General features: G+C 47.8%; 1 protein-coding gene across 1 annotated transcript; it reads left to right on the top strand.

Annotated features, from left to right (window-relative positions):
• The first annotated feature begins 2,432 nt into the window (after positions 1-2,432).
• CAPSL (calcyphosine like) lies at positions 2,433-24,811 on the top strand. The gene is made up of 5 exons (XM_081132347.1): positions 2,433-2,488; positions 16,813-16,949; positions 17,966-18,143; positions 18,362-18,571; positions 22,507-24,811. The coding sequence occupies exons 2-5, from the start codon at positions 16,813-16,815 to the stop codon at positions 22,606-22,608; spliced, it is 627 nt and encodes a 208-aa protein (XP_080988473.1). The 5' UTR covers positions 2,433-2,488; the 3' UTR covers positions 22,609-24,811.
• The last annotated feature ends 1,787 nt before the right edge of the window (positions 24,812-26,598 follow it).

Below are 26,598 nucleotides of genomic sequence, written 5' to 3'. Positions count from 1 at the left end.
CATGTTTATAATTAAAATAAGTAATTGTTATAAAAATTAGAGCAGAAATCACTGAAATTGAAAACAATAAAAATCAACAAAACCAAATGCTGGGTGTTTGAAAAGATAAATAAAATTGATAAAACCCTGGTGAAGCTGAGCAAGAAAACAGTTGCTTTTTTTATATATCAAAAAGAACAATTGAAATGTGAAATAAAATATAACACCATTTACATTAGTCTAGCTAATGCATTAAGATAAGAAAAGGAAATAGAAGATATACAGATTTGAAAGAAAGAAATAAAACTGTCTTCCTTTCCAGATGACATGATCATCTATGTAGGAAATCCAAAAGAACTGACAAAAAATATACTTCTGGAACAAATAAGTGATTATAGTAAGTTTGTAGGATACAAGGTTAATATGCAAAAGTCTGTCACTTTCCCATATACCAGCAATGGGCAATTGGAATTTGAAATTTAAAACAATACCATTTACATTAACACTCCCAAAATGAAACACTTAGGTATAAATTTAACAAAAATATGTAAGATATATATGAGAAAACCCACAAAACTCTGATGAAAGAACTCAAAGAACTAAAGTGGAGAGATTCCTTGTTCACGGGTAGGAAGACTCAAGATTGTCAGCTTGTCAGTTCTTAGATGCTGAGTGTGCATTTTTTCAACCACTTCAACATTGTAAGGGATTTCTGCTTTGGTTGACGCTAAGTTGCTTTCCCAAGCAGGTCCTGCTCACTCAGTCCTGGGCTCTACCCAGTCTTCCTGGAAGTGTCCACTGGCTCGTCTGATGGGGACCCCCACCAGGGAAAGGGGACACATGCTTGTTTCCTAACCCCAGGTGCCATTGAGAATGGACCAAAGACTTTCAGGGAAGCTCCATACATTCCCAAGTGAGATCTAAGCTCCAGGCACACCTGAATATGTGTTGCTACTCTGACATCCCAAATTCCCGTCCACACATTGCATGCATGGTGCCCCACATGTTAGATACTGTTGTTCACAATCATTTCTTTAGTTTCCAAGAGCATTTAACATAGTTCAAGTGAACAAAATAGCTCTATTTTTAAATTATACAGAAACATTTGAGCATTGTATTTCTCACGTCCCTTCTTGTGCAAGACTTTATTTTTTCTATTTTAGTTGGATTTTGTTTAGAAACTTTGCTTTCTTATGGACATTCAACAGAAGAGTATTTCTTGTCAGCTATTTATTAACAACAACAAAAAAAACCTTTGATTTGTAGTTTCAGACATTGACCTTCAAAGTGATCTTCATAACTGCCTTGACATCTTGGGTTTTGTTCATTTTCTTTGGATGTTTAAAAATTATTATTACTATTCTACTTTTGCATTTAAGACCATTAAATTTGGTTTTGTTTCACATGAAAAAAATAGATATCGGTTCTTCCCAACTTGATCTATAGATTCAATGTAATCCCAAAAGTTATTTAGTGGATATTGACAAACTGATTCTAAAGTTTATTTAAAGAGGCAAAAGCCCCAGAAGACCCAAGACAGTACTGAAGGAGAAGCGCAAAGTCAGGACTGACACTATCCCACTTCAAGACTTACTATAAAGCTGCATAACCAAGACAGGGTGGGACTGGTGAAAAAACAGACAGATCAACGGAACAGAATCGAGAGCCTAGAAATAGATCCACGTACATGTAGTCAATTGAGTTTTGACAAAGATGCAAAGAGAATTCAGTGGGGAAGTAAACTCTTCAGCAAATTGTGCTGGAACAATTGTATATCTGAATGGGATTTGGTCTTCACAGTAATATGCACAAAAGGCATTGCCTGTTACTTCCTACCATACACAAAAGCTAACTCAAAGTACATCATAGGCCTAAAAATGAGTGCTGAACCTATGAAAGTTCTAAAAGAAAGTCTTTGCAATCTTATGGGAGGCACTGGGAAATGGCATCCTACTGGTTGGGTGTGGAGCGGGAGGGAGGACTTTCAATCCCTGTAATTGCACCTGCCTGCTCCCCTGTGAGATGCTCTTAAGTGTCACCTGATGATAATAACAGCCTAGCAGTGAGCCATCTGGAGGTGAGTAGGGCAGGAAGGGGGTGCCGAAAAGAAGTAAGAATTCGCTGAACATTCTGTTATAAAATACGTGAGGCCAGTTCTGATGCGTTTCTAGAAGCCAAACAGTTGCCAGCAACACTTCCAGCTGGCTTTTCTCTTCGGGCAAACAGCTTGGGCTTTCCCAGTCCCTGGCTTTCCTAGGCAACAGAGCTGTAAACTTGAGAAAAGGCATGGCCGGGATAGGGACTGACAGTGGGCTGAGCCAGTCAGGCTGTGAGTCTGCAGTAGGGAGCCCAAGTCATCCAATTGGCAGGGAGAGGGCAGGGCAGGAGGTGCGAGCATAGGTAAGAGGGAGGGGGCCAGGCGGAGGGGTGGGGCCGGGCTTCCCAGGGGCAGGGCAGAGCGTCCATAGTTTCAGTTCCAAGCAACTGGTGGAACAGGTTAGCATTTAAGGTAAATCAATTTTTAAAATTCATTGTTATTGTAATCACTCTTTTGTTCTAGCAAAAAAATTAAAAGAGAGAGAAGATAGATGTTATAGGTATTACTTTCTAAAAGGAACCCCTAAGGGTTGATGAGAGGTTCTGGCTGTCAGTCTAGGGAGGAAATGGCTCAGCGCTTGGAAAGGCTTTTGCTCCCTTGGGGAAGAGGTACTGAGATGCAAATGCACAATAATAACTTTGGTGCAGTGAAGGGGAAGGAAATAAACGTCACCCGGCTGCCACTGTGCAGTGGGCACTTGAGTGTGAAGTGTTTGGGTAACTGCTATAACTAGCTCCTGGGACCGTTGATAAAACTGAGCTTCAGGAAGGTTACAGGAGGGAGGAAGGGAGATTGACAGGGGAGGGTTGAGAAAGAAGGTGCCAGAAAGGAGCCCTGAGGTGTACTGAAGGGTCTGCAATGGAGAGGGGAGGACACGTGCATGGGGATGAGGCAGGCAATGGCCGTGATGGAAATGCAGGCCCAGGAGTCTAGAGGGTCATAAGGCCACAGCGCCTGTGGTCGGAAGAGCTGACACTGACAGGTGGAAGGGACCTGGAGGCTGGATTTTGAACCTTCAGAGAAGACTGGCTTTGGCTGGTGACAAAATGTAAGAGAAGAGAGGGTCTTGGAAAGGCATCAGGAAAGAGTGAGCCGGAGGAGGTGGTAGAACCAAGGAGCCCCAGAACCTCGCGGCTCCAGGGCTGGATGGTCCAGGTGATCTCTGAGGGCACCCAGGTTCATGGGGACCCTTGGGATGGAGGGAAGTCTCCGAGGCAGGAGTCACAGCCTCGGTGACTTAGGGAAGAGCAGAGACTGGGTCACGACGTGGGGGTGACTGGGTGCATTTCAGAGACCGAGGTTCCTTAGTACCTAGAATTTGGGGCAGGACGTACCTTTCTCTGAGAAGACGGCAGAAGTAGAGTTTCTTACACAAATTCGGGTACCAGGTAGGGTGAAGACGTGTGTGTACCAGGCAGCCTCTTGGCAGGAAATGGATGGCACGTCCAAAAGTGGTAACAGGAAAGAGTCACATTTAAGGACAATTTACGAAGATGTGGGTAGGGCCAAGGGGTGCAGATAAGGAATGAGGGGACACCCGGGGCTGCCGCAGTGAGAGGAAAAGGTGACCTTAGGCCTTCAGGGTCTGGAAGAGGAGCTGCTCTGGGGAGGGCTGCCTGGGGTGAAAGATCACGGTCACTGACGTCTGTGGCCTGGCAGAGAGGCCGCTGGGGACCCGTACCGTCGGCCTTCTTTCTCCTGCCTGCTGGGGCCCCCCGTTGCTTGGCTCTGGCCAGAGGCCCCGGAACAAAGACACCTGGTAGAGGCAGTTCACACAGGCCGGCTTCCTGTCGCACAGAGATGCATGGGGACAAGGTCAGGGGAGGGGGCTGGGCAAGCAGGACGCTGAGCCCCACAGTGAGGACAGTCAGCTGTTGGGAGGCCAGGGCCAGGGCCAGTTCGTCTCCAATGGGACTGAGGAAAGGAGGTGCCTCTGCGCGGGAGGCTCGCGTGGCCTCGGGAGGGCAGGCCGGTCAGTGACCTGCGGCGGGGACGGGCGCCCAGGAGCAAGGAGGGCGGTGGTCAGCTGGTGGGAGACACGGGTTCCAACTGCTGCCCTAATGTCTTTAACGTACGAGTTAAACAAGGCCCTACCTTCCCGAATTTTCCATGTAAAATCCTGATCTTTACTCCAACCTCAGACAATTGAGTATAAAGAGTATCCAGGTTCCTAGGAGCAGTTTCTGTGTTTCAGAAACAAACAGGTTGGCTTCGGGAGCAGAGCTTGGCAGGGTGTCACTGTGGTGCAGGAAGGGCCCGGCTGTCCTCTCCCGACACCCCCAACGCCGTGGACACAGCACCACCCATGACACTCTCGGGAGTGGAGTCCCCCGCACGTCTCCAGCCACAACTCCGTTGCCACCCAGGAGCTCGTTTCTCCTCCAGTCTTGGATCATTTTTTAAAAATTACATCTTATAACCTGAAGTGAATTAAAGTTTTCCTCTGTGCTGCCACCCGAAAAGTGTAATGTGAGGAACAGGGCCGTGCTGGGCGGAGAGGGGCGTGTGCTGTGGGCGGCGGGACCGCACCGGTGAGAGTCCCGTGGGCTCAGGCGGGGCCGGGGGTCAGCAGCCTCGGTACTTGGGCTCAGGCTAGGAGAGGATTCAGAGCCAAGGCCCGAAGTGTAAGAGAACATTGATTTGGTGAAATCACAGAGGTGGAAGAAGTAATTTCTAGAAGAAATGGGCTTAGGAAACAAGTTATAGCGGCAAAGGAAGGGCCCTAGGAGCTTGGAAGTGAGGAAGGTACATGCTGGGGGGGGGGGGGGGGGGCGGGGAGGCTAAGGGACAGGGAAAGGCTCTGCTGGGCTGCTCCTGGGAGGAAGGGAGCTGGATCCTCACTCTCGGTCCTCTGTCCTAATGGTTTTAAGGGAGGAGATTTTAGGGGAGATCTCATTGTACTACTCAGCAGCTTTCCAGGTGTGTCCTTCCAGCGTTATGGTCTCCACAGATCAGTCACCATTCCATGCAGCTGGCCCTGAGGTCAGCTATAGCTGGGTTTGTTGCTTTTCTGGGCCTGGAGCTGAAATACAACTGAGGCCTAGATGTTATTTCCAGGAGGGAAAGCTCAGGGAGTCCAACCTACATGGCCAGTGATATGCTAGGGAAAGAAAGGCCACCCTGGGAGCAAGGTCCCACCCTACAATTGTCCTTTGCTAGGCACCCAGGGCTTTCCACCCAGATGACCTTCTGTACCTGGCCCATTGTCCTTGCTCCCTCACGTCTGTCTAACTGCCTGTCACAGATGGAAGATGCCCCTACTCTCTCTGGGAGCTCAGGTGTGTGTGTGCATCACCCCACCTGACCTCGACAAGAGCTTCACACAGAGGAAGGGGCCAGGCGACAGCTCTCCAGCAACTGACAGTGTCCATGTTCTGACCAAGTGTGCTTTGGGCTCAGTATTGTTAATAAGCTTGTCCTAGTGTTTACATGTAAATGGTTGGTTGCAACTCACTTAAAAACATGAACCTTTTCTGACATGTTGTGTGCAGTGTACAGAAGACCCTTGGGAGGTGGCAGGTTCCAAAGACCCTGCTCAGAACCTCAGTTCAGCCACTTCATTTGAACCGGGACAGCCCTGAATCTCTTTGTACCTCCGTTTCCTCATTTTGTAGCCCAGGAATAGCTGTGTTTCCTCTAATACACGTAGAAGCACTCTGTGAACTATAAGAGCTATCAAAATTTACTCTATACCAGACCCATTTTCTGTTCTCAACAAACCGACTGTGAATAATTTGTAAAACACAGGCCACCCTTTTATCAGCGAGCCTAACAGAGCAAGTGCTTAATCAATGTTCCTTATTCCGATTGTTACCTTTAGTAAGGTCCCCGGGGGCTGCAAATTGTTTCTATGTAGGGCCAGATACCAAATATTTCAGGCTCCATGGGCCAGAAGGTGTCTGGTGCAACTATCCAACTTGGCTATTGCAGCATCAAGGAAGCTATTACACACATAAGTGTGTGTGGCTGTTTTCCAATAAAACTTTATTTATAAAACTAGGTGGACAGGCAGATTTGGCCAATGGGCTGTGGTTGGATGTCCCCAGGTCTAGTTCATTTTAGGCTATGTTGGCCTAAACATAGAGTCTCCTTGATAGCTGCCCATGGAAAGATGGATCTTGTTTGCTTTGAGGAATCGGAGGTTGAGAAATGAGAAAGCGTCCATGTGCAAACGTCTGCTCCCAGGACTTAGTTTCCCCCATCAGGGCCATCTGGCTGCTCCATGTCTCCAAAAGCCCCAGGCTCCAGAGAGCTGAAAGTGCTCATACCAACTTTCTGGAAGGACACTTCTGCCAATTGTGGCAGAACCTGCCAGTTTCCTACTTAATAGCCAGTCTCCTCGTCTTTATAAACAGGACGCGGAGGGTGGCAGGGTACCCAGCCCCAAATTAGGTTTCCTAGTTGTCTTAGTCTGTCCGGGCTGCTGTAACCAAATACACGGATGGGGTGGCTTATGAACAACACAAATTAATTCTCACGGTCTTGGAGGCTGCAAAGCCTAAGATCAAGGCACCGGTATGACTGGGTGAGGGTTGCCTTCTTGTACAGAGATAGCACCTTCTCGCTGAGTCCTCATGTAGATAGCACGTACACAGATAGCACCTTCCAAAGGCCTCACCTCCTAACACTATCATCTTTGGGAGTTAGGACTTCAGTGCATGAATTCGGGGGGACACGAACACTCAGACCATAGCACCAGCCTTCTTTGCAGGAGTGGCTAATGAGATTTAAGTGAAAGGGGTTGGGTGGAGTCTTCCTGGGAACCATTTAAAAGGGACTGACTCATCTGGAAAGTGTGATCTTGCCCCCACCCCTCTCTCTTTTCTGCTGTCTGGAGTGTGGATGTAATGGCTGGAGCTGCTGTGATTATTTTGTAACATTAGGCAACTTTGAGGAAGTAAAAAGATAGTAGTTTCTTGGGACCTTGGTGACTGCCTCAATTGCCTTCAGACTTTCTTATACATGAGAGGAAAATAAAACTATTATTTTCGTAGACAACTTGTTTCTGTTATGAGTAGCTGGTTACAAGTCTATCCCATAAGCCAACCCACACTGATGCTGACACTGGGGCATTGGATTTCTACCCATTATACTTCTTGATTTTTCTGGAAATATCAGTTTAGAGCATGAAGGATACAAATAATTGACTGGATTTCTAAGTGGCTATAAAATAAACATTCAGTAGACCAGTGACTCCAAAAGAAGCATTTTAAGTGACTGTAAAAATAGTTACAAGTAAGTGATTTTGGTGATTAATGTTGCAAAAGGGCAAATGGGCTTTATACCCGTCTTCAAGTGGAAGAAGATGCACAGTGGGGTTTGTCCTGTCTGTCAGTGGGTTTGAAATCACTGGGGCCAAGCCCTCATGGAACCTGAAAAAATGGGACATTTGAAAATTACCTGGTTGGTTGGTTCTAAGAACATAGTCACTGAAACCAGGGAGCTTGAGACAAATTCTTTCTTTTGTTCTTTTTTGGAAAACAAATCCAGCCAAAGCTTTGCTTACCTTTGTGTAGTTTAGGTATTTTTTTACTCTGCTTCTTTGAGACCTTCCATCTGGCTGGCTGCCTGACCCAGGACAGATTGCAAGTAATTTCTTGGTAAAAACCCCAGAGACTCAAGGCAGAGCAAGCGGGGAGCGAGACAGAGGAGACAGCAGGGGAGTGCTAGTGAGGCAGCTGCTGCCTCTGGGGGCTCCCGGGGAAGCTCATTATGATAAGGACCCCCGAACCCTGGGCCCTCTGTGTTTGGATAAACCTGAGTTTGGAGCACATTGTGTTAGTTACATGGGGCCTTGAATATTGTGCTCAGCAGTTCCTCTCTCTTTCATAGCCAAAAATGCAGGGAGGCTGCTAAATGTAGATAAAATGCTACCAAAAGAAGCGGTTATAATGGAGTGACTTCACCTCTCCTCCCAGTTCGCAGGGGAAGCTGAACCTCTCCTCACACTGGGTCGGTAGTTATTTTACCCAGGTAAAGGTCACTATCTAGGGCCAACCCAAACACCGCAGGAATAAGCATTTGCCAATTATAACACGAGAACTTTTGGCTGCAAGTAACAGTGACCCTGACCAACAATGGATTTAAACAAATAGAAGCTTATGTTTCCTAACAGGAGTGTGAAGTTAGGCAGATGGTTACACTGACTCAGAAGCTCAGAGATGTTAGGGCTCTAAGTTGGTATCTTGGCGATTCCCTTGGCCCTTCCCTCATGATTGCATGAAGGCTGCTACAGCTCCAGACGTTGCATTTTTGTTCAAGGCAGGAGGAGACAAAGAGATGAGAGAGCCCGGCCGGCCGTGGCTCAGCGGTTGAGCGTCGACCTAGGATCCAGGCGATCAGGGTTCGATTCCTGGTCGGGGCACATGCCCGGGTTGCGGGCTTGACCCCCAGTGGGGGGTGTGCAGGAGGCAGCTGATCAATGACTCTCTCATCATTGATGATTCTATCTCTCTCTCTCCCTCTCCTTTCCTCTATGAAATCAATAAAGATATATTAAAAAGAGAGAGAGAGAGAGATGAGAGAGCCCTCCCAAAGCCTTCAGAACTTCCAGTGAGTCTTTTTGGCCAGAACTCGTTTCACATGCTCCCAACTGAAAATGGGATGTATTAAAGAAGAGAGATTGGTTGACCTTTGAATCAGCCAGTTGGCAGTGCCTGGAAAATCATCTTTAATTAAAATGCAACAAAATTAAAACTACCCTGAGGAGGGTAAGTGCCTGAAAAGTGCCTTGGCTGTCTCATTTATTGCTACTGTGTGGCACATAATAAGTATTCACTAAGCCTATATTGAATTTTGTACCAGGACTAGGGGGAGGCGAGGGAGATAGCTGGGGCAAACTGCTTAAGAAAGCACTCACGCTCAGGCTTGGGCAAGCGCAAGGCTGACGTTTGCACAATCCTGAGACTGAGGGCCTCCTTAAACACTGTGCCTTAGGCACCCACCTTCCCGGGCTCTACTCCCAACGCTGGTTGAATGAATAATATGAAATTTCAAAAAGATCTATGAAGTAAATAATTTACGGCGACAATATTTATGATATGTTCTTAAATTGGGTCATATCGTAAACATTAAAATAAGGACTTAACTCATATTCCAAAGATCAGTAGAAAGAATAAAAGACTATAGTTTAGCAGAGAGGGGCCCTGCGAATACCTGCATATTGACAGTGGCTGACACATGCATTTTAAACATCTTGAGAAAAATGCATCTTGGTGCAGAGAAAATTTGGCAAGATGCCAGACTTCAATGGCATCTTATTTCCATAGTATACTTGTGTGTTAAGTACAGAGTAAATATTGTCATACTTTAAATCTTATGTGGAAGTTGGCAATCCAGACCAAAACAAAATGTGTCATACGTTTATACATTGCAGAAATAATTTTTAACATGATTTTTGGGAAAAGAATAAATGTTATGGAAGATAATTAGCACAGTAGCTTTGAGTTTAGGTTTCAAAACACAAACCACCACCTGTCACATCACTTTATTAAACAAACAAAAAACTATGGCTCCAAAAGGAAGAGACTAAGTGAAATTGTCCCTGCCAATAAGGAGTTTACGCCTCAAAGCTTTGGAAACTCGAGCAAGGACCCCGAAATGAGAGAGGGGGGCGTGTTTAGGACCCGCGGGTGTCCTGGCTTTGCTCTGTACTGATGTTCGCAGCCTCCTCTGCGGTGAAATCCTTCTAGCGTGCCACGGCAATCTCTTCCTTGAAGCTTTTCCTTCCATCTTTTCATTTCGTGGACCTTCTCTGAATTCCCAAAGCAGTTTGTCAGCACCTTGGCATAGCTGTTGAATGTGGTCACTTAGAGCTGGAAGTCAGTCCTGCCTCTGCCCCTGCCCCGTGGTGCATTCTCAGTCAAGTGGCCCAGGTTCTCAGAGTCCCTGTTGACATCCTGTAAATGGGGGGGCAATTTGCCATAGAACCCACCACATGAGGCAGTGCTTCTGATGGGGTCCACTCCCTAGCCAACCCATTTTTCCCCAGGCTAGACTGAGAGGCAGTCACCCTCCCTATGCTGCTCGGACTTCACTGCACATGCACCCATCTCCCCCTTTGTTGGACCCCTTCCCCCAGTGATCGGCAGGGAATGGACCAGTGGTTCCCTGGGGAGTGTGAAGTTGTAGCTTCCTGGTGAAGCTGCCCGGATGACCATGCTTATAATGTCTGGCTTCCCCTTTGCTCTTTTCCTATTATTAATATTAATAATTAGTTAATGACAATAACAGATGAGTTCAATGAAGGAACTCTCATGATGTCAACAACACTAACCCACACCTGTCGTTGTATCTCTTTGGGGGTTTCCAGTATTCTACAGCAGAAACCACATCTCTCTTCAAACTGTCTGAGTCTTTCATTTCAGACTCAGAGGAGAGATATCCTAGCCTCCTGCTGGGCTACTCTGAGCGCTGGGATCTAATATTTATTCCAGAGGGGCACTTTCTAAGGGGACACTTCTTAAGGAACCCCAGGTTTTTGTTATCTACCATGTAATAACAGCTAGTTTATTGAAGGAACTGGAGTCAGAAGAGGTGGCAACCATTGCCTTCAAACAATGTTGTACGACATTTCAAGTGCAAAAAGCTCCACTGAGTCTAAATCAAAATCTCATCTTACAAACCGCTTCCCAAGTAGAGACACAAAGAGTGAAAGTGCCTCATGTCTGCCATTTCCATGGGGACTGGTCCCTGTGCTCAGGGTCAAGACTGAGCCAGCAGAGATGGGAATAGTTTGGACTTGGATGTGAACTTGATAGAAGGCAAATACGTTCCCCACCTCCGGGGAACAAGCATGAAACCCTACAAGTCTGATCAGTAGCTACCTGCCCTTTACATTGGCTTACTCCTTTCTTCTTTCTAAAGAGCAGAATGTTTTCTGAAATCACATGGAACTATTATAGCAGCTCCAGGGCCCTTGCTACTGAAATGGCTAATGTAGTGGCACAGGTATTGAAATTGTAGAGACTCCGAAAAAGGTTAAGGTAAAAATAATTACAGGCCCTGGCTGTGGGGAAAATGGGCTGGATGGCTCCCAGAGGCAGGAGAGGCCTTGGAAGGAGTGGGCTGCTCTGCAGGTGGCTCTCCCAGGCTGGGCTGTCATCTCCTGGACAGGACAGTTTCCTCACAGTGCAGGCTGTCTCCCTGTCTGGTCTCAGCACCCCAAGCAGTGGGTGCAAAGGACTGCTCAGGGACCTCCCTGCCCAGCCAGAGGAGCCTGCTCGCCCTTGTTGGCGGGAGGGAGTGAGGGTGGGGGTGCAGGTCAGGAGGAGCAGGACTCCCCTGTCTGCCCTCTGCATCCACACGTCTGCAGTGCCTTCCTGATACTTGGATGTGCTCCCTCCCACTCCGCTCGTACCCAGGCCAGCTCTCTAAAGTTATCAGAGCTCCCCACACCTGCTTCAGCTCCTTCATGCAGCTGTCTTTTCCTGAAAGAGGAAAACTGGGGTGTAGTGTCAGAGAAACCAAAGTGGGGAGGGTTCTTCAGAGGGCGGAGCGAGAGGTTGCCTTTGGATTTTACATGAAAGAGAGTGCGGGAGCCCTTGGTGCTTTCTCTTTGTGGATGCCTTGGGGGGGGGGGTGCCTTCTTTGGCTCTAAGATCATCCTCTGTGTTGCAGGTTGTGGGCTGTAGACTCAACCCAGCATTGGGGGTGGGGTGGGGGGAAGAGAGAGAGAGCAAGAGAGGGAGAGAATTAGAATGCGTAATTCAGTTCACTGCCACTAGGGGGCAGCAAAGACAACTCCATAAAGTGCAACCTGGGGCTGGAGGTTTTTCCCCTCCCTTCCAAAGGGTTTAAATCTGTCCCTGAATTCAGCAAGAGGACTCCCATGAACCCCGCTGAGCATCGTGAAGAGACAAACCTCCATGCACTGTCAGATTTCCATATCCCGTCCCACAAGGATTCTCGAAACCCAGGCAGACAGAGGGCTTTGGCAGCCGCAGGCAGCTGTGTGCCAGGGAAGTGGCATGAAGGAGCCGTAACCCAGGAGACCTGGCAACTATTGCCACATAGTGTCCTTTGGCTTTGCTGCTGGTACCTACACTCAGCCTGTGCCCCAAATCTCCAGACCTCTGCATTTCATTGCTCCATGAATATCAGTTCTGACCAGCCTCTGGGGCTGGAGGTGGGGAGCAGCAAGCAAGAGCTCTGGATGCCACCCCGGGGTCCCCCCTCTCCCTCAGCACGCTCAGTTATTCATCTCAGGTCGCTTTATGTTCTCTGTCCACACTGCAGACCTCCTTCCAGGCAGCAGAACCTCTCATCTGACTGTCAGCAGCACTTGTCACCAGCGTGGCCTCTCATCTCCTCCTGGCCAGCCCACCTCCCTGCCTGACCTGCACAGGGCATCCAGAGGGCTCTCCTACAAAGCAGCCTGGCGCCCCTCACCTGAACCCCCTGGGTCCCCTGTTGCTCTCAGTATGGAACCCAAACTCCTGACCACGGTGTCCCAGGCTCTTTGTGATCTGCCCGGTTTCACCTGTCTCCAAATTTCCCCTTTCCACATTCCCTTCCCGTCTCAACAACTCTATCTCACCCAGTACACACACCCCTAATTTTCCAGTCACACTGAAATACTTGCATTTCCCCCATTATACTCTTTTCTCTTTCTCTTTGCCCTCAAGCACTCGGGAAATACACATCGCCCTTCCTTCTTCCATCCCCACGGCCTAGCCTGAGTGAGTAGCCACCACCTATCATCAGGATTAAAGCTTAGACATCTCCTCCTTTGAGAAGCCTTCCGAAAGCCCCGCTCCACGGCAGTGGCCCCCTTTTCCCATCTGCTGCAGCTAAGCGGTGGGGCTGCAACTCCCCTGCCCACAGGCCCTTAGCACTGTCTCTCTTCTGCCCCTTTCCCTTGCCTCGCTCAGGGCCCGGCGCTCACTGAGCACTGTAGATGTTGCTGGGGACCCAGAGCACACCTGGCCGGGGGCAATGCGCAGACGCGATGCCAACAGGAGGTGGCGCTGCGGCCACGTGCATCCGGCCGGCACCGGCCAGGCTGGAGGGCCCTGCTGTGACCAGCGCGGACTCCTGGATGCTCAGACAGGGTCTTCTGGGGTCAGGGGCGCTCTGTGCAGTGCTGTGATCTCGGTGACACATGTTTGCAGACAGACTCTTGCCCTGGTGCCTTAGTGCAGACTTGAGAAACCCCAAAAGGCACCCTTCTTCGCCAAGACCCCACCTAAGCGACCCTGACTTCAGAAGCCCTGGTTCTTAGTAAACCCTGTGTTTCCTGTGCGGCTTAAATTACGGGACTTAAGTACTCAAATTTCAGATTCTAAGCTATTCAAGGGCAAAGCGGGTGACATGGGTGAAATATATGGTGACAAAAGGAAACTAGACTTCGGATGGGGAGCACACAACAGAGCACACAGACGTCGGATTATAATGGTGTACACCTGAAATTTATATAATGTTATTAACCAATGTTACCCCAATGAATTTAATTTTAGTAAGGGCATTTCAAGTATCATGGTGTGCTGGCGGGGAGAATGTAGAATTGTTTCTGAACACAGCATATTCGACTCCAGGGGTAACTGCTTGTACAGTCACTGGGTAGGGCTGGCTGCAGGAGGCAGAATGATCGACTCTGCTCTCCTATGAGTGGGCACCGTCAGACTGTGCTTTGAAATTCTTTTGCATCATTTCACAAGGTGGTAGAGTTCAAAGACCCTTGCTTGGGAGTCAGAAGCCTGTGTTGGGTGTCAAGCTGGACTTACGGCCAAGTTACTTTATCTACCGAAACCTTCATTTCCAAGAGGGTCAAAGGGAGAGTTAGTGCTGGGTGATCGTTCAGGGTCCTGCAGTCCTGACGGTGTGTGACTCGCTTGGATCCACATGGACTGTGGGAGCCCTGCCAGTTGCCTGATTTCTCTGTAACCCAATTTTTTAACCTGTGAAATAGAAATAGCGGTCATAACTAACTCATAGGTTTTCTTTTTTAATTGACATGATGTAAAATTAGCCATTTAAAAATGCATAGTACATTCACAATGTTGTGCAATCACTTATTAAGTTCCAAAACTTTTTCATTATTACCAGAGGAAACCCCACACCCACTGAGCAGTCACTCTCCATTGCCTCCTCCCCTCATCCTTGGCAATAACCACTCTGTGTTCTGTCTGTAGGGAATGTCCCTATTTTGAATAGTTCATATAAATGAAACCATATAATATGTAACATCTTGTGTCTGGCTTCTTTCACTTAGCACAATGTTTTTGAGGTCCATCCATGTTGTAGCATGTATCAGTAGTGCATTCTTTTTCGTGGTTGAATAGTATTCCATTGTATGGATATACCACATTTTGTTCACCCATTCTTCCATGGATAGACATTTGGCCTATTTCTCCTCTTTGGCTATTATGAATGTGTTGCCGTGAACAATGGCGTACGTGTATTTCTTTGAGTCCCTGTTTTCAATTCAACTAGGGTTTTGTGAAAATGATACATGCTTACCATGTAGTGGGAGTGCAATAAATGTTAGCAATTAAGGTTGTAATATTATCCTGAGGGTGTGCAAAGAGGCCCACAGAGGTTCTTTCTCTCGCCGTCTCTCTCAGATCTGAGAGCCAGATCTTTCTCCCCCATTTGGGATTTCAATCTATGTCTTTCTCCATCTCCACCTGCCTCCATGCCTGGTGTGGAAAACCAGAGCAGTAGAGTAAGGTGGAAAAGGCAGGCGTGAAGTAGTGGAAACGAGCACATGGAGGGGACTGGGTGGGGACAACCACTGGACAAGTAGCACTGAGCAAAGGGGAAGGGCAGTGAAGACAAGGGCACAAGGAGGAGAAGACCCTGAGGTGCAGTTGGAGAACTAGGAGGGCGTGGTCAGAATGAGGCCGGGCTGGTGCCACTAGCAGAATATGGTTGGGGGCAAGAAGTATCACAGGCAAGGACAAGTGAAGGCGCAGGGGGTGGCTGGGTGGGTGAAGTGGTGGTCTTGTAAAAGAACGCGGGATCTGCTTGTAGCTGAGGGATTCTGCGGGGTTGGCGTTAGGGCTGGAAGCTGGGGACAAGCTCTGGGAGCTGTCAGCTTGGGATCAGGTTTTAAGAAAGTTAATGCTGCCAGGAAGGCGGGCCACAGGTGTGCTTATTGGGTGTTTGTTTGGAACCTGCTCTTTGGACAGGAGCGGGGGGAGGGCTCTCAGCAGTGTGTGTGACCACCCAGAGCCCCAGGAACCTCTGCCCTCGGTGCTGGAGGAAGGAAGGAAGGCTCCGTTGGCTTTAGGCAGAGCAAAACAGCTGGAACAGAACAGGCAGAGGCCTTCTCTTGGCCTGGCATCCTTGAGAACTGAGAATAATTATTCTGTCTTCACCTATAGGATGGGAATCAGAAAGAGGGCCCAAGAGGGAGGGAGCCCGGCACTTGGTTTTGGGGAAGGGCTTTAGGAAATGCAGTCAAGCATGTGCATCCCTGAATTATCTATTCTTGCCTGTTTTCTGCCTGAGATTCCCTCTCTAAGATTAAATAATGAGAACTTTGTGGGGAGACCTTATGGGTTGTATTGGAGGGAAACAGCCATAGAGGACACAAGTCCCATCCTTATGTGGCTCTCAGGGGAGGTGCCAGCACTTGGCCGGCAGAGGATCCCTCGAGTCCAAGGCGGATCCATTCTAACACCGCTTTTCTGTACCTCGAATGCTGTTCTCTGTATACTGATCAATCTCTCTTGCTCTTTTCATTCACAACTCACACTAAAAAGAAATATCTAGAATGCTCCATTTCCTGAGGCAGTGGGCTCATATGAAGACTGGTGATTTTTGGAGCAGGAATGGAACTTCAAAATCACCCAATGGCGTGACCGGGAGCCTTTGATGGGTCAGGACTAGAACCTGGGTCTCCAGGCTCCAGTCCGTGTTTGCACTGTTGTGCAGGTTCTGGCAACCCCAGCCAACCTGCAGGAGTCTGTACATTGCTCACGGACCCCCAAAGAGCTGGAGCTTCACCACATCCACCCTCCCTCCTACTTCTGAATATTTAAAACACACAAGCCAAACTGTAGAAGAAAAGATACATCTACAGGGTGTCCAAAAAAAAGTAGACATACTTTTTATGATAGCTCAATTGATGTTTCTTTCTTTTCAGATTTAACCCATTTAGAATGGATAATTATTCAAAGTGTATCTACATTTTTTGGGGACACCCTGTATTTGTCAGGAGAGAGAGAGACAGTGTCTATTCACCTTTTTTCTTTCCTGACAACCTAGTTAGGTGTTAAGTGGACATTATTAACCTGTTAATCAAGGAAAACACACTAGTTACTCGTAGAAATCATTAAGCCCCAGTGTTGAGAATCTCAGTGAAGACAGAAGCAACAATAATTAATGGTTGGACCAAATATGGAGTCAAAGGAAAAATGAAGAATTCTAAACAAAAGAATAAAGCATAGAAGGTTGGCTCAAAAAGGGATGAGAAAAATGGGGCTGCTTTGCTATGGTGGTAGGAGGGCTTCAAAAAGGTGAAAACATACTGAGGAGTGGCTGTCTTTTTGAAGCTATTGTCCCAGCTGGAGACATGCAAGGTCCTCAGGACTAGAGAAGTAAGTCATAAATACGACAGGCAGTCGGTAGACCTGAAAATGGGAAATCCTGGGAGGTCTGAGACTGTCCTCAGGAAGTGAATGAGAGAGCGTGCTGGAAGTTTCCTTCTCATCGAGGCTGTGGTCACCCTGTCCACCAGAGGCAGGTGACAAGGCCTGAGCTCCGCTGATGTGCTGTGGCTTCCCTCTCAGATGGCGGGGACAGCGCGCCATGACCGAGAGATGGCAATCCAGGCCAGGAAGAAGCTCATCACGGCCACCGACCCCATCGAAAGGCTCCGGCTGCAGTGCTTGGCCAGGGGCTCCGCAGGCATCAAAGGACTTGGCAGGTAGGACCCGGGCCTGGGAGTGGCGGGGACATGGGCGAGAAAAGCAGGACACAGCCAGGTGAAGCGAACTCTAGTGTGGCCTTGAGCAAGTCTCTTCTTCCTGGGCTCTCAGCTCTGTGCCAACGCAGAGTTGGAAGAACTGAGCTCTGGGGTCCATTGTGAGCGTACTTGGTGCTTAGCCCCAGGTTCAGCAAGGCCGCGTCTGCTGCAGGGCAGGGCGGCTGCTGGGAAAACCTGGGGCGAAGGGAGACGCCTCCAGCCTCACAGACGCTCCTCACTCCCACGCTGGGTAAGCCGCACCCGCACCCACCCGCACCCACCCGCCCTTAGTGAGGTTGCTGCGGACCGTGGCAGTGCAGTTAGATTCACTTGTCGCATCCGGGATCCCCCGACCTCCTAGGTAACTTTTAAAATATTGTCTGCAGCCCAGCTGGGCGTGGCTCAGAGGTTAAGCCTCGACCTAGGATCCAGGCGGTCAGGGTTCGATTCCCGGTCAGGGCACATGCCCGGGTTGAGGGCTTGATCGATGACTCTCTCATCATTGATGTTTCTGTCTCTCTCTCCCTCTCCTTTCCTCTCTCTGAAATCAATAAAGATATATTAAAATAAAATATTGTCTGCATTAACGATCCCTCTTTGTCCTGCACATTTTTTGGGGGGTTAGCAAATGCTTAGCACCTGCACTCACCGCTCTATGCCATGCAGGGCGGTTTCAGGGCCGCAGAAACGCCCGTGCTTCCCCTGTTCCCCCGCCTCCCTCATCTCCCTACCATGCTTATCACTTTGGCAGAATGTCGCTGAATTGGGATCACACAGTACTTAAGGGGTTTTTTTTTTCATATTTTTTTCTGCCGGGAAGGGGGCTCTCCGATTTCGGGAAGGGGATTCCGAGGAGAACCGGAGGCTTTTGCGTCTTACCTTGAACACCCCCGGGAGGGGCCTTCCTTTGCAGCCTTTCTGCTTAACCTTGTCCTTTGTGGGCTTTGAAAACCATTTTTGGTGTGTGTTTCCTTCAGAGCATTTCGAATCATGGATGACAATAACAACCGAACCCTGGATTTCAAGGAGTTCGAGAAAGGCTTGCACGACTACGCCGTGGTCATGGACAGGGACGAGGCCCAGCAGCTCTTCCGCAGGTTCGACAGGGATGGGAGCGGGACCATCGACTACAGCGAGTTCCTCCTCACGCTCAGGGTAAGTGGCGGGCGGGACATTCGCGGGCCGGTGGCTGTCCCGAGGTTTGGGGGACAGAGGACAGGCCCAGGGCCTGGGGAGCGAGCTCAGTGCGCATCGTTCGACGGCACCGAACAACTGCAGGTCCTTGAGGGGAGGAAGACACTTCGTCACCTCGCCTAAGAGGCGGCTCATTTGCTCCTGCACCTCTGTGTGTGTGTGTGTTTTCTGCTTTCTAGCCTCCGATGTCCCGGGCGAGGAAGGAGGTGATCATGCAGGCCTTCCGAAAGCTGGACAAGACCGGCGACGGCGTCATCACCATCGAGGACCTGCGGGGGGTGTACAACGTCAAACACCACCCCAAGTACCAGAACGGAGAGTGGTCGGAGGAGCAAGTGTTCAGGAAGTTTCTGGATAACTTCGATTCGCCCTATGACAAAGATGGACTGGTGAGTAGGAGGGCTCCGTCCCAGTGAAATTTCTTCTGCCCGATTTGTAGTCGTAAATAGATAGGAAATAGGTCCAAAGCCTTAAAAGTATGTATTTTACAGTTATAAATAGGAGTAAAATATTTCCTTAGGGACTATCTAGAAAGTTGAGAACTAAAGCAGTAAAAAAAGTGTGTGTGTACGTGTGTGTGTGCACGTGTATACATATATCAGTAGGGGATCTGCACACTCTAAATCCCCACCACCTGGAGAGCTTGGTATTTTGATTAAACATCCCATTTCATGGTTGCCATATTTACCATACACAGCTGGCCACTTTCCGACAAATTGGACTATAATAAAACATATTTGACTTCAAAATGAGACCATAATTCCATTTTTGGAACATGATCCATAGGGCATTTCAGGGCATTGCTGCCTTTTTCACATGTTCTCATTTGTCATCACACTGTGCTCTACGGAAATGCCATTTAAGGGACGTTCTCAGTGAAAGGAATGCCAGATAACGGATTTACCCTGATTTAATCTTTAGTAGGCTTTGAGATTAACTTGCATTTCCAAAGCATAGTACACTTCAAGCTCCATGAAATGAGACAGTCAGAGAAAGACAAGTGCCCCATGATCTCACGCATATGTGGAATCTAATGAGCAAAACAAACTGACAAAGTAGAAAGCGACTCACAGACACAGAGAACAGACTGAGGGCTGTCAGAGAGGAGGGGGCTTGGGAGCTGGGTGACAAAGGTGAAGGGATTAAGCAAAACCAAAAACACCCTCAGAGACCCAGACAACAGCAGGGTGATTGCCAGAGGGAAAGGGGTGGGGCAGGTAAAGGAGGGAATAAGTGGTGGTGGAAGGAGGCTTGACTTCGGGTGGTGAACACACAATACAATGTACAGATGATGTGTCATAGAGTTGTACCCCTGAAACCTACATAATTGTATTAACCAATGTCACCTTAATAAATTAAAAATAAAAGAAGAAAAGAAGAGACAAAAGCAACTACCCCCTCTCCAGTAACTGTTATCTCCAAGGTACAAAGGCTTAGCTGGCAGGGTCCGGAATTATATCTTTATAATTACAGTTAGACAGAGACCAAAATGTCATGTGTCTTATCCACAGCCGTGAACGGACTTTTGGACCCAGGACCAGTTCTGCTCTTAGGTGTCCTGAAGGCTGTGGTGATGGGGGAAGGGTGTTCTTTTCTGGGTTGATAGTCAGCAGAGGCAGAATCCTGGGGAGACCCCCCCACCCCTGTGCCACACAAGAAGGATTAGTGAGGCGGGGGCAGGAAGAAGAGATGGTGGTGAGAGGAAGAGGAAACGCGCCTCCCCCTTCCTGGGGAATATCCCCCAACTTTTTCCATGAAACTTCATGGTGTGCCCTGTGAGCAGGAGAGCAAGGAGAACTTTCTTTTATTTCTAGCTGCCGGGGGCAGAGACATGTTCTCCACTTTAGACTGAAGGGATTGCAGAGGTAGATTGAAAAAAAGGGGGTGGGTGGAGCTGTGGTGCATTTACATAGCATGGAATACTATGCAGCTGTGAAAAAGAAGGATTTCTTACCCTTTGGGACAACATGGGTGGACCTGGAGAGTATTATGCTGAGGGAAATAAGTCAGTCAGAGGAAGACAAACATCACATGATCTCACTCATATGTGAGAATCTAAAGAACAAAATAAACTGATGAACAAAATAGATCCAGAGACACAGAAGCATGGATCAGACTGAGGGATCTCAGAGGGAAGGGGGGTGGGGGCGTGGGCGGGGAGGGATGAATTAAAGAACTTCTGTGCCTATATGCATAAGCCATGGACACAGACAGTAATGTGGAGAAGCCCTGGGAGGGGGACAGACGGGGGGTGGAGGAGATCAATGGGGGGAAAGGGGACATCTGTAATACTTTTAACAATAAAGATAAATTTTTAAAAAGTTAAAAAAATTTTTTAAAAAGGGGAGGTTGTCCCAGATTCCGCAGAGCATCCAAATGCTTAGGGACAGAAATAACGGAACTCTGTGTTTTCTTCTAATATCTCTGGTCTTTGATCTGTGAGATGGCAGTGGAAACATAGTCAACTGCCATTTCCCCAAATTAGCCCAACGCTGCATGGATCTCAGGCTGTGTTTGCCTCCTTTCTGCAGGTGGTTCCTCCTCGCTGCCAGGGGGAAACCTCAGCTGCCCTCTGCTTTAACCCAAGTCTCTGTAGCCAGTTGTTGTGATTCAGCTGATTTGAAGTTCCCACCCCTGTCCCTCTTGACATTTATCTTAACAGGCCGTGTGAAGCTCGGAAGGATCGTTGGGGATCTAGCAGTGACAGCATTTACTATCACAGACTGAGTATCACAGGCTCTGTATTGACATTCAGCTCTAACTGGGCCTGATCGTCATTTGGGGTTTGTATTAACAATGCAGATTGCTGGCTGCACCACAAAACTACAGAATCTGAGTTTTTGGGTGGTGGAGCGCAAGGATTTACAGTTCTAATAAGTGCCCCAGACGACTCTTATCCACTTCATAGTTGAGATTCTTGTCTCTAAAAGATTCTGAAGTGCCTGTGTTTAATTACTAAATATAATATACACATTAACCTCAATTAGCATAATCATGGATCTGGGCACCATTTATTGAGCACTTACTATCTACTGGTCATCATGTTAAGGGCTTTACAGGGATGTCTCACTTAATAGACATAATGAAAGTGTTTCTGAAAAGTAACGTGGGATTTAAACTTTTGTACGTTGAATCCTACTTTAAATGCGTAGGGATCTGTTGCTGTCGAGGAACTCCATGGTAAATTCTTTTATAAAGGGAATAATTAGCCCCTAATTTATCTTTTTCGAATTGAGTTGTTTTAATACATTAAGACTTCTTGCGGTAAACTTATACTTACGCTCGAAGCCAGTGCTCTCATTTATCCTTAAAAATATAGTTGGTATCCAAATAAGACAGAATTTAGAATGAGACAAGAAAGTTAGCATACTCCTTAGCCAAGACGGATGTTCCAGTTTGTGAACTTTTAGTAATTTAGGCTTAGCTCTCGTGGAGCGTGAGGTCACCGGGGCTTGCAGCAGTCACAGGGTGATGTCATAGGCCCTTCGGGGTTTGCAGCAGTCACGGGGTGATGTCATAGGCCCTTCGCTCACCCCCGCACTCGGCTCTCAGGGCAGCCAGGGCACCAGGAGCCTTTTGTACGGAGATAGAAAGCAACCGAATAATGTGTGAAGCAGGCCGTCCTCACTCGGGTTCTATCCCCAAACCCCACCCTGACTGGGGGACACTTCCATGTCTTATTTTTGAAATATCTAAGTTTTGAAATTTTTATGTGTAAATGTTAGAAGTATAAATATTTTTTTAAAAATCTCTTAGGACTGTATTAGCCTTTGAGGGACTATAAGTCTATCTCACATCGAAATTTCTCGTAATTAAAAAGGCTTTCAGTATGCTATAGAGCGTATGTGGACAACCAGACTTGCCCTGTGATCTCCCCCAGTCAGGCTGCCATGGGTAACGAGACACGCGTTTCTCTACCCACCCTTCAGAGCCCCAGGCTGTGAGAGGAAAGCGTCACTCACCCTGAACAAGGGTGAGATGCTGCTTCTGGCGTGTCCCAGGGAGAGTGCTCACTGCTGCTACGAAACCCTGGCTCTTTCTCTGAGTTTCAGACCCACGCATCTGAACAGATGGGCCTCCACCGGCCCAGAGAGCGAACCTGTGTCTCACTTTCCATTTAGCTTGCTGGTCTGGAAACTTCTTCCCCCTGCTACCTCTCACCGCCACCCTAACTTCACTTTTTTGTTCTAGATCTGTTCCTCAGCTACGGCCACGAAAACGCCCTTGACTGAAATGTCCTTTCACTCGCAGGTACTGGAGATAGGCCCTCACCGAGCTGGGGAGAAGCCGAGTTTCGTTTTTGTTTCTAACTCTTCCCCTGCAGGTGACCCCCGAGGAGTTTATGAACTACTATGCGGGGGTGAGCGCGTCCATCGACACCGACGTGTATTTCATCGTCATGATGAGGACCGCCTGGGAACTCTAAATGTATGAACTGGGGACCAGGGCCCTGAATACACTCTCCTGGCTCCAAATGATTAAACATCAGCTCAAAACCAGGATCATATTTGGGTGCAGGTTCAGCCCAGTGTTGCTCCCATGTCAACAGCGTCTATCTCAAAAATCCTATATGAGATAGGCTTATATTCTCTATTCCTAGGGCAGAAATAAAGACATGAAGTAGTTAATTATAATTTAACTTCTCTGGACCTGTTTCCTTAGCTCTAAAGTAGAAATTAATTGAAATAAAACCCAGAAAGCTCCTAGGGCCAGATTGATATGCACAGGTGTCTAATCAACATTAGATATCTTCCTTAGCCAGTAAAAAAAGTTGGAATATTTAAATTATAACCCCACCCATGCACCTACAGTCTTTCTTTACCTCCTTTCAGAAGGTTCATTTCTAGGTGGGAGGATTCATCTGTTTTTACGACTGTAAATGTTTAAGTGTTTAGTCCCAATTTGAGGACCAGAAGGAGACCACACGTTGGTCTAAATTCCTATAATGAAATCTTGAGCTTCTCTGCCCACGGTTTAGGAAACCTCAGGTGAGTAGATTTAAAATAACACGTTGAGGTCATTGTAAAAGGCGGTGTGAGACCGGAGGCTGTTTCCTCTAGCAACTGGGCCAGGACTATTCACAGTGCTTCTGTGGTTTGAGGCTGTGCTGTGCTCTCCAATGTTATGTGGGACGCCCTGCCCTACAAGCATGCAGACCGTGTCAACGAGCCTTCACCCGGTGGAATGTTCCTCTCTCTTCTTCTGTTGATCAACAGTGTTCCCACCAGCAGAGGGGGGTTGGTGTGACATAGACTAGGATTGCAGGCCTGCTCCAAAGCAAGCTGTCCATCTTGACACTTCATGGTCTCCTCCCAGCTCTAAGCCTCGGCTTTATGTTGTTAATGTGTGAGGAGCTCCCTAGGAAAGACTTCTTAGCAAAGGCAGGCCCAGCTCCTGGAAAACAGATGTGAAACTACAGCCCTCGCTCTGTGTTCTGTGTCTGGGCCAGAGATAAACTCACGGTGACTAGCCAGCCCTCTGGCTATGGTGTTGGATATAATGACCAGTCCACCTTGTTCCTTGGGGACAGTCTCCTTCTTATTACCTCTGGCCCTGGCTGTACTCATCCCTTGGTTTGGGGACATAGGTTGGGACAATGATATTATTTAAGATCTTGCATCTTGAAGTGACTCTGGATTGAGGGTCTGAACATAATTGCCATGTTTTGTATCAATTCACTTGTTTACTTTTTATTTCTCAGACTTAGAAGTTGAGATCAGGATATACACTGACCTAAAAATGGTGAAACTAGATGTTTTCAGAGGTGAATTATAGCAGTCATTAAAGGGGACACCTTCAATGACTTTTTATTGAGAATCTAAACTCTCACCCTCATCACAGGCTGGAAAAGGGACCTCCCCAAAGAAGGTAGCTATTTTGGAAATTAATTACTCAAGTCTGGTTTTCCATTGGGTTTATTACCTAGGCTTCTATAGAGGTTGGCAGGCAGAAGATGCCAAGTGTTACGAGGGAATATACAGAAACGATGTAGAAATGCAGAAGAAACGAAGAAGAAACATGTAGAAGAGATTTCCATGTTCTCTGCAGCCTGCACCTTGCAGATTGTGGCTAGAGGTCCCCAGTTTCCTGGACACAGTAGATCTCCAGCCTACTGCTCTAGATAGATTCCTTTCTTTGATTACAGGTATGACTCATGCCTCGGCTTAACTGGGGCTGTAGGTTAGCATGTGATTCTGAACCAGGACTGGGTTGCAGCTATCAGCTTCGTCTTCCCCAGCTGTACTGTGCTTCCTGTCGAATGGGGGCACAGCGCACAGCTATCAGATTTTAGATAACCCCTGCCTCACAGTGTATTTGGTCACATTCGGTCACCTCCCTCCTAGCAGATTTGGTCTGAGCCCAGAAGCAAGGCTTCCACCAAGGCCCTCTCGCCCTCCGTAGGGTAGGCAGGATCTAACAGCCCTGTGGTCAGGGATCACGCCCCTCCTATTCCGAGTCTCATCTGCAATTTCTGGCCAAGTGGGGGAGAGACAGAGAAAGGTGATTAGAAGTCATTTGTCCATAGTCCTCTGGATATATTTTCTTTTTATTTAACTTACACAATTTAAACATTATTCCATTTTCAATTTAAAAAGTAAACTCTTAGGCCTGGACCCAAGATAGGAATTAAACAAAGAAAAAAAACAACAACAAAGAGCATGAAAATAGCAGGTTTTTATGAAACAGGAACAATGTATGTAAAAATCCTGGGGGTCAGGTTTGGTCAGGACAAGGCACCAATAGCAGTATTGAATCTGGGCTCCAAATATCCCCAAGAACAGAGGGGAGCCTGCCTCAGCCTTTGGTTCACATCCTGCCCCTGTTCCACTCACAGTGCGCGTGAGAAACCTAAGAGCCGCTGAGGCGCATCGTAGACAAAGGCGGGATTCCTCCAGCGGGTCCCTGGGGCTGGTTTGCACAGACATTCAAACCTGGGTAGATTCCTTCCCAGACCCAGGTGGCACTTTGGAGGATGGTGTGGGGCTCTTTGTGACCTGATGGCAGGCATGGGGTCATGTTTCACACCTAATAGCAGCTGTGAAGGCTGGGCTGGGCCCCTCCAAGTAAACTGCAGAATGAACTAGAATGAATGCAAACAAAACCGCTGGCTTCAAACCAAACGAACAGCCCATGGTTCACTAAGTGATCGGAGAGGTGGAAAAGTGTGGGCGCTGAAACTCCCCTCTCTGAGTCTCATTCGGATTCTGGAACCTGGAGAGCTGAGCTCTTGGCGTGGCAGAGTGCTGGGGAATGTGCAATACACTCGTGGAAGGTACACAATCTATCTAGACAAGGCAAGGAAAGCCCTCTCTGTTCCTGGAGGCAGGTAATTGGCCCTTCACGTCTCTTGGCCAATGGAGATGCTTCACTGAACCACAGGGGTAGGAGCGGGTGGGTAATGATTCAGCCCTCACCGGGCTACCTGCTGATGTTTAATCAAGAGGAGAGATGAAATCAGCCAGTGTGTTCTTGGATAGTGTGTGGGTGTCTTCTCTACTCCTTCATGAAATTCTACTGACACCCCCTGAGTAGTATACCTTTCTGGATTTATGCATCTCTTTGGGGCATAGAATGAAAAACCTCACAAGTTCCAGCTTCCAAGATTAGTCAACAAACTTGCTTTCCTGGAAACTCTAGGCTGTTCTTCTAAATTAAGACCTTGTTGAAAGAAGCAGCAGCTTTTCAGATTTTAGAAATGGTTATGACTCAAGGAAAAACTAAGATGCCACGGATCTGATAGATTGTCCTATAACGTTATTTATATGTAACCGAGCCTTTTGAAAGTCAACATCTCCAGGCCTGGTTTGACTTCTCCAAGTCGTTTACATGAAAACTGCACGGCGCTGATGGAGATGGCTAGTTCTTTTATTGTGATAAAAAACACCTCGCTAAGTGAATCTCCTAAAATTAAGTGTTCTAAAACAGATGCGGGTGGAATCTGTTGAGAGGAACCTAAACAAATGATTGATGGGGCCCTGAGAACGCGGCTGTGTGAGAAGCACTGGCGTTGCCCTCCCAGGGGTGCGGTGAGAGGCTGTGGTGAAACAGCCCTTCCTCTCTGAGAATAGCATGGCTGCTTGTTTCATTCTCACACCTGCTTTGCCAAAGCCAGCGCTGTCCCTCAGCAGAGCAGGGTGGAGGGTGCTCTTTGGGAGTGAAGCCCACTGACAACACGGGCGGCCAACCAGGAGCCGAGGTTTTACACGGGACCTTGCAGCCACCAGAAAGGTGTATTGCATCAGGGAAAGAGAATCTCAACATGTAATGGCCTGTTTCTTTTGTTCTAGATTCTTCTCCCTACTCATCGTAAATGGAATGTATTTCTTTATTATTTCTCTGGAGTATTATACAAATCTTAACAGCAGTTTCGGTTTCGCCCAAGTTCTTGTGAGCGCCAGCTCTTGCTTCCAACACT

Source organism: Miniopterus schreibersii (assembly GCF_964146895.1).
Source record: "Miniopterus schreibersii genome assembly, chromosome: 3".
Lineage (NCBI taxonomy): Eukaryota > Metazoa > Chordata > Mammalia > Chiroptera > Miniopteridae > Miniopterus > Miniopterus schreibersii.
The sequence above is the reverse complement of the archived record's forward strand: the minus strand, read 5'-3'. Positions and strand labels throughout refer to the sequence as shown.

Excerpts from the sequence above, each read along its gene's own strand:
- CAPSL (XM_081132347.1), top strand. The coding sequence starts at position 16,813 with ATGGCGGGGACAGCGCGCCATGACCGAGAGATGGCAATCCAGGCCAGG. Across the intron at positions 18,144-18,361 it reads AGTTCCTCCTCACGCTCAGG|CCTCCGATGTCCCGGGCGAG; the intron begins GTAAGTGGCGGG and ends TCTGCTTTCTAG. Across the intron at positions 18,572-22,506 it reads CCTATGACAAAGATGGACTG|GTGACCCCCGAGGAGTTTAT; the intron begins GTGAGTAGGAGG and ends CTTCCCCTGCAG.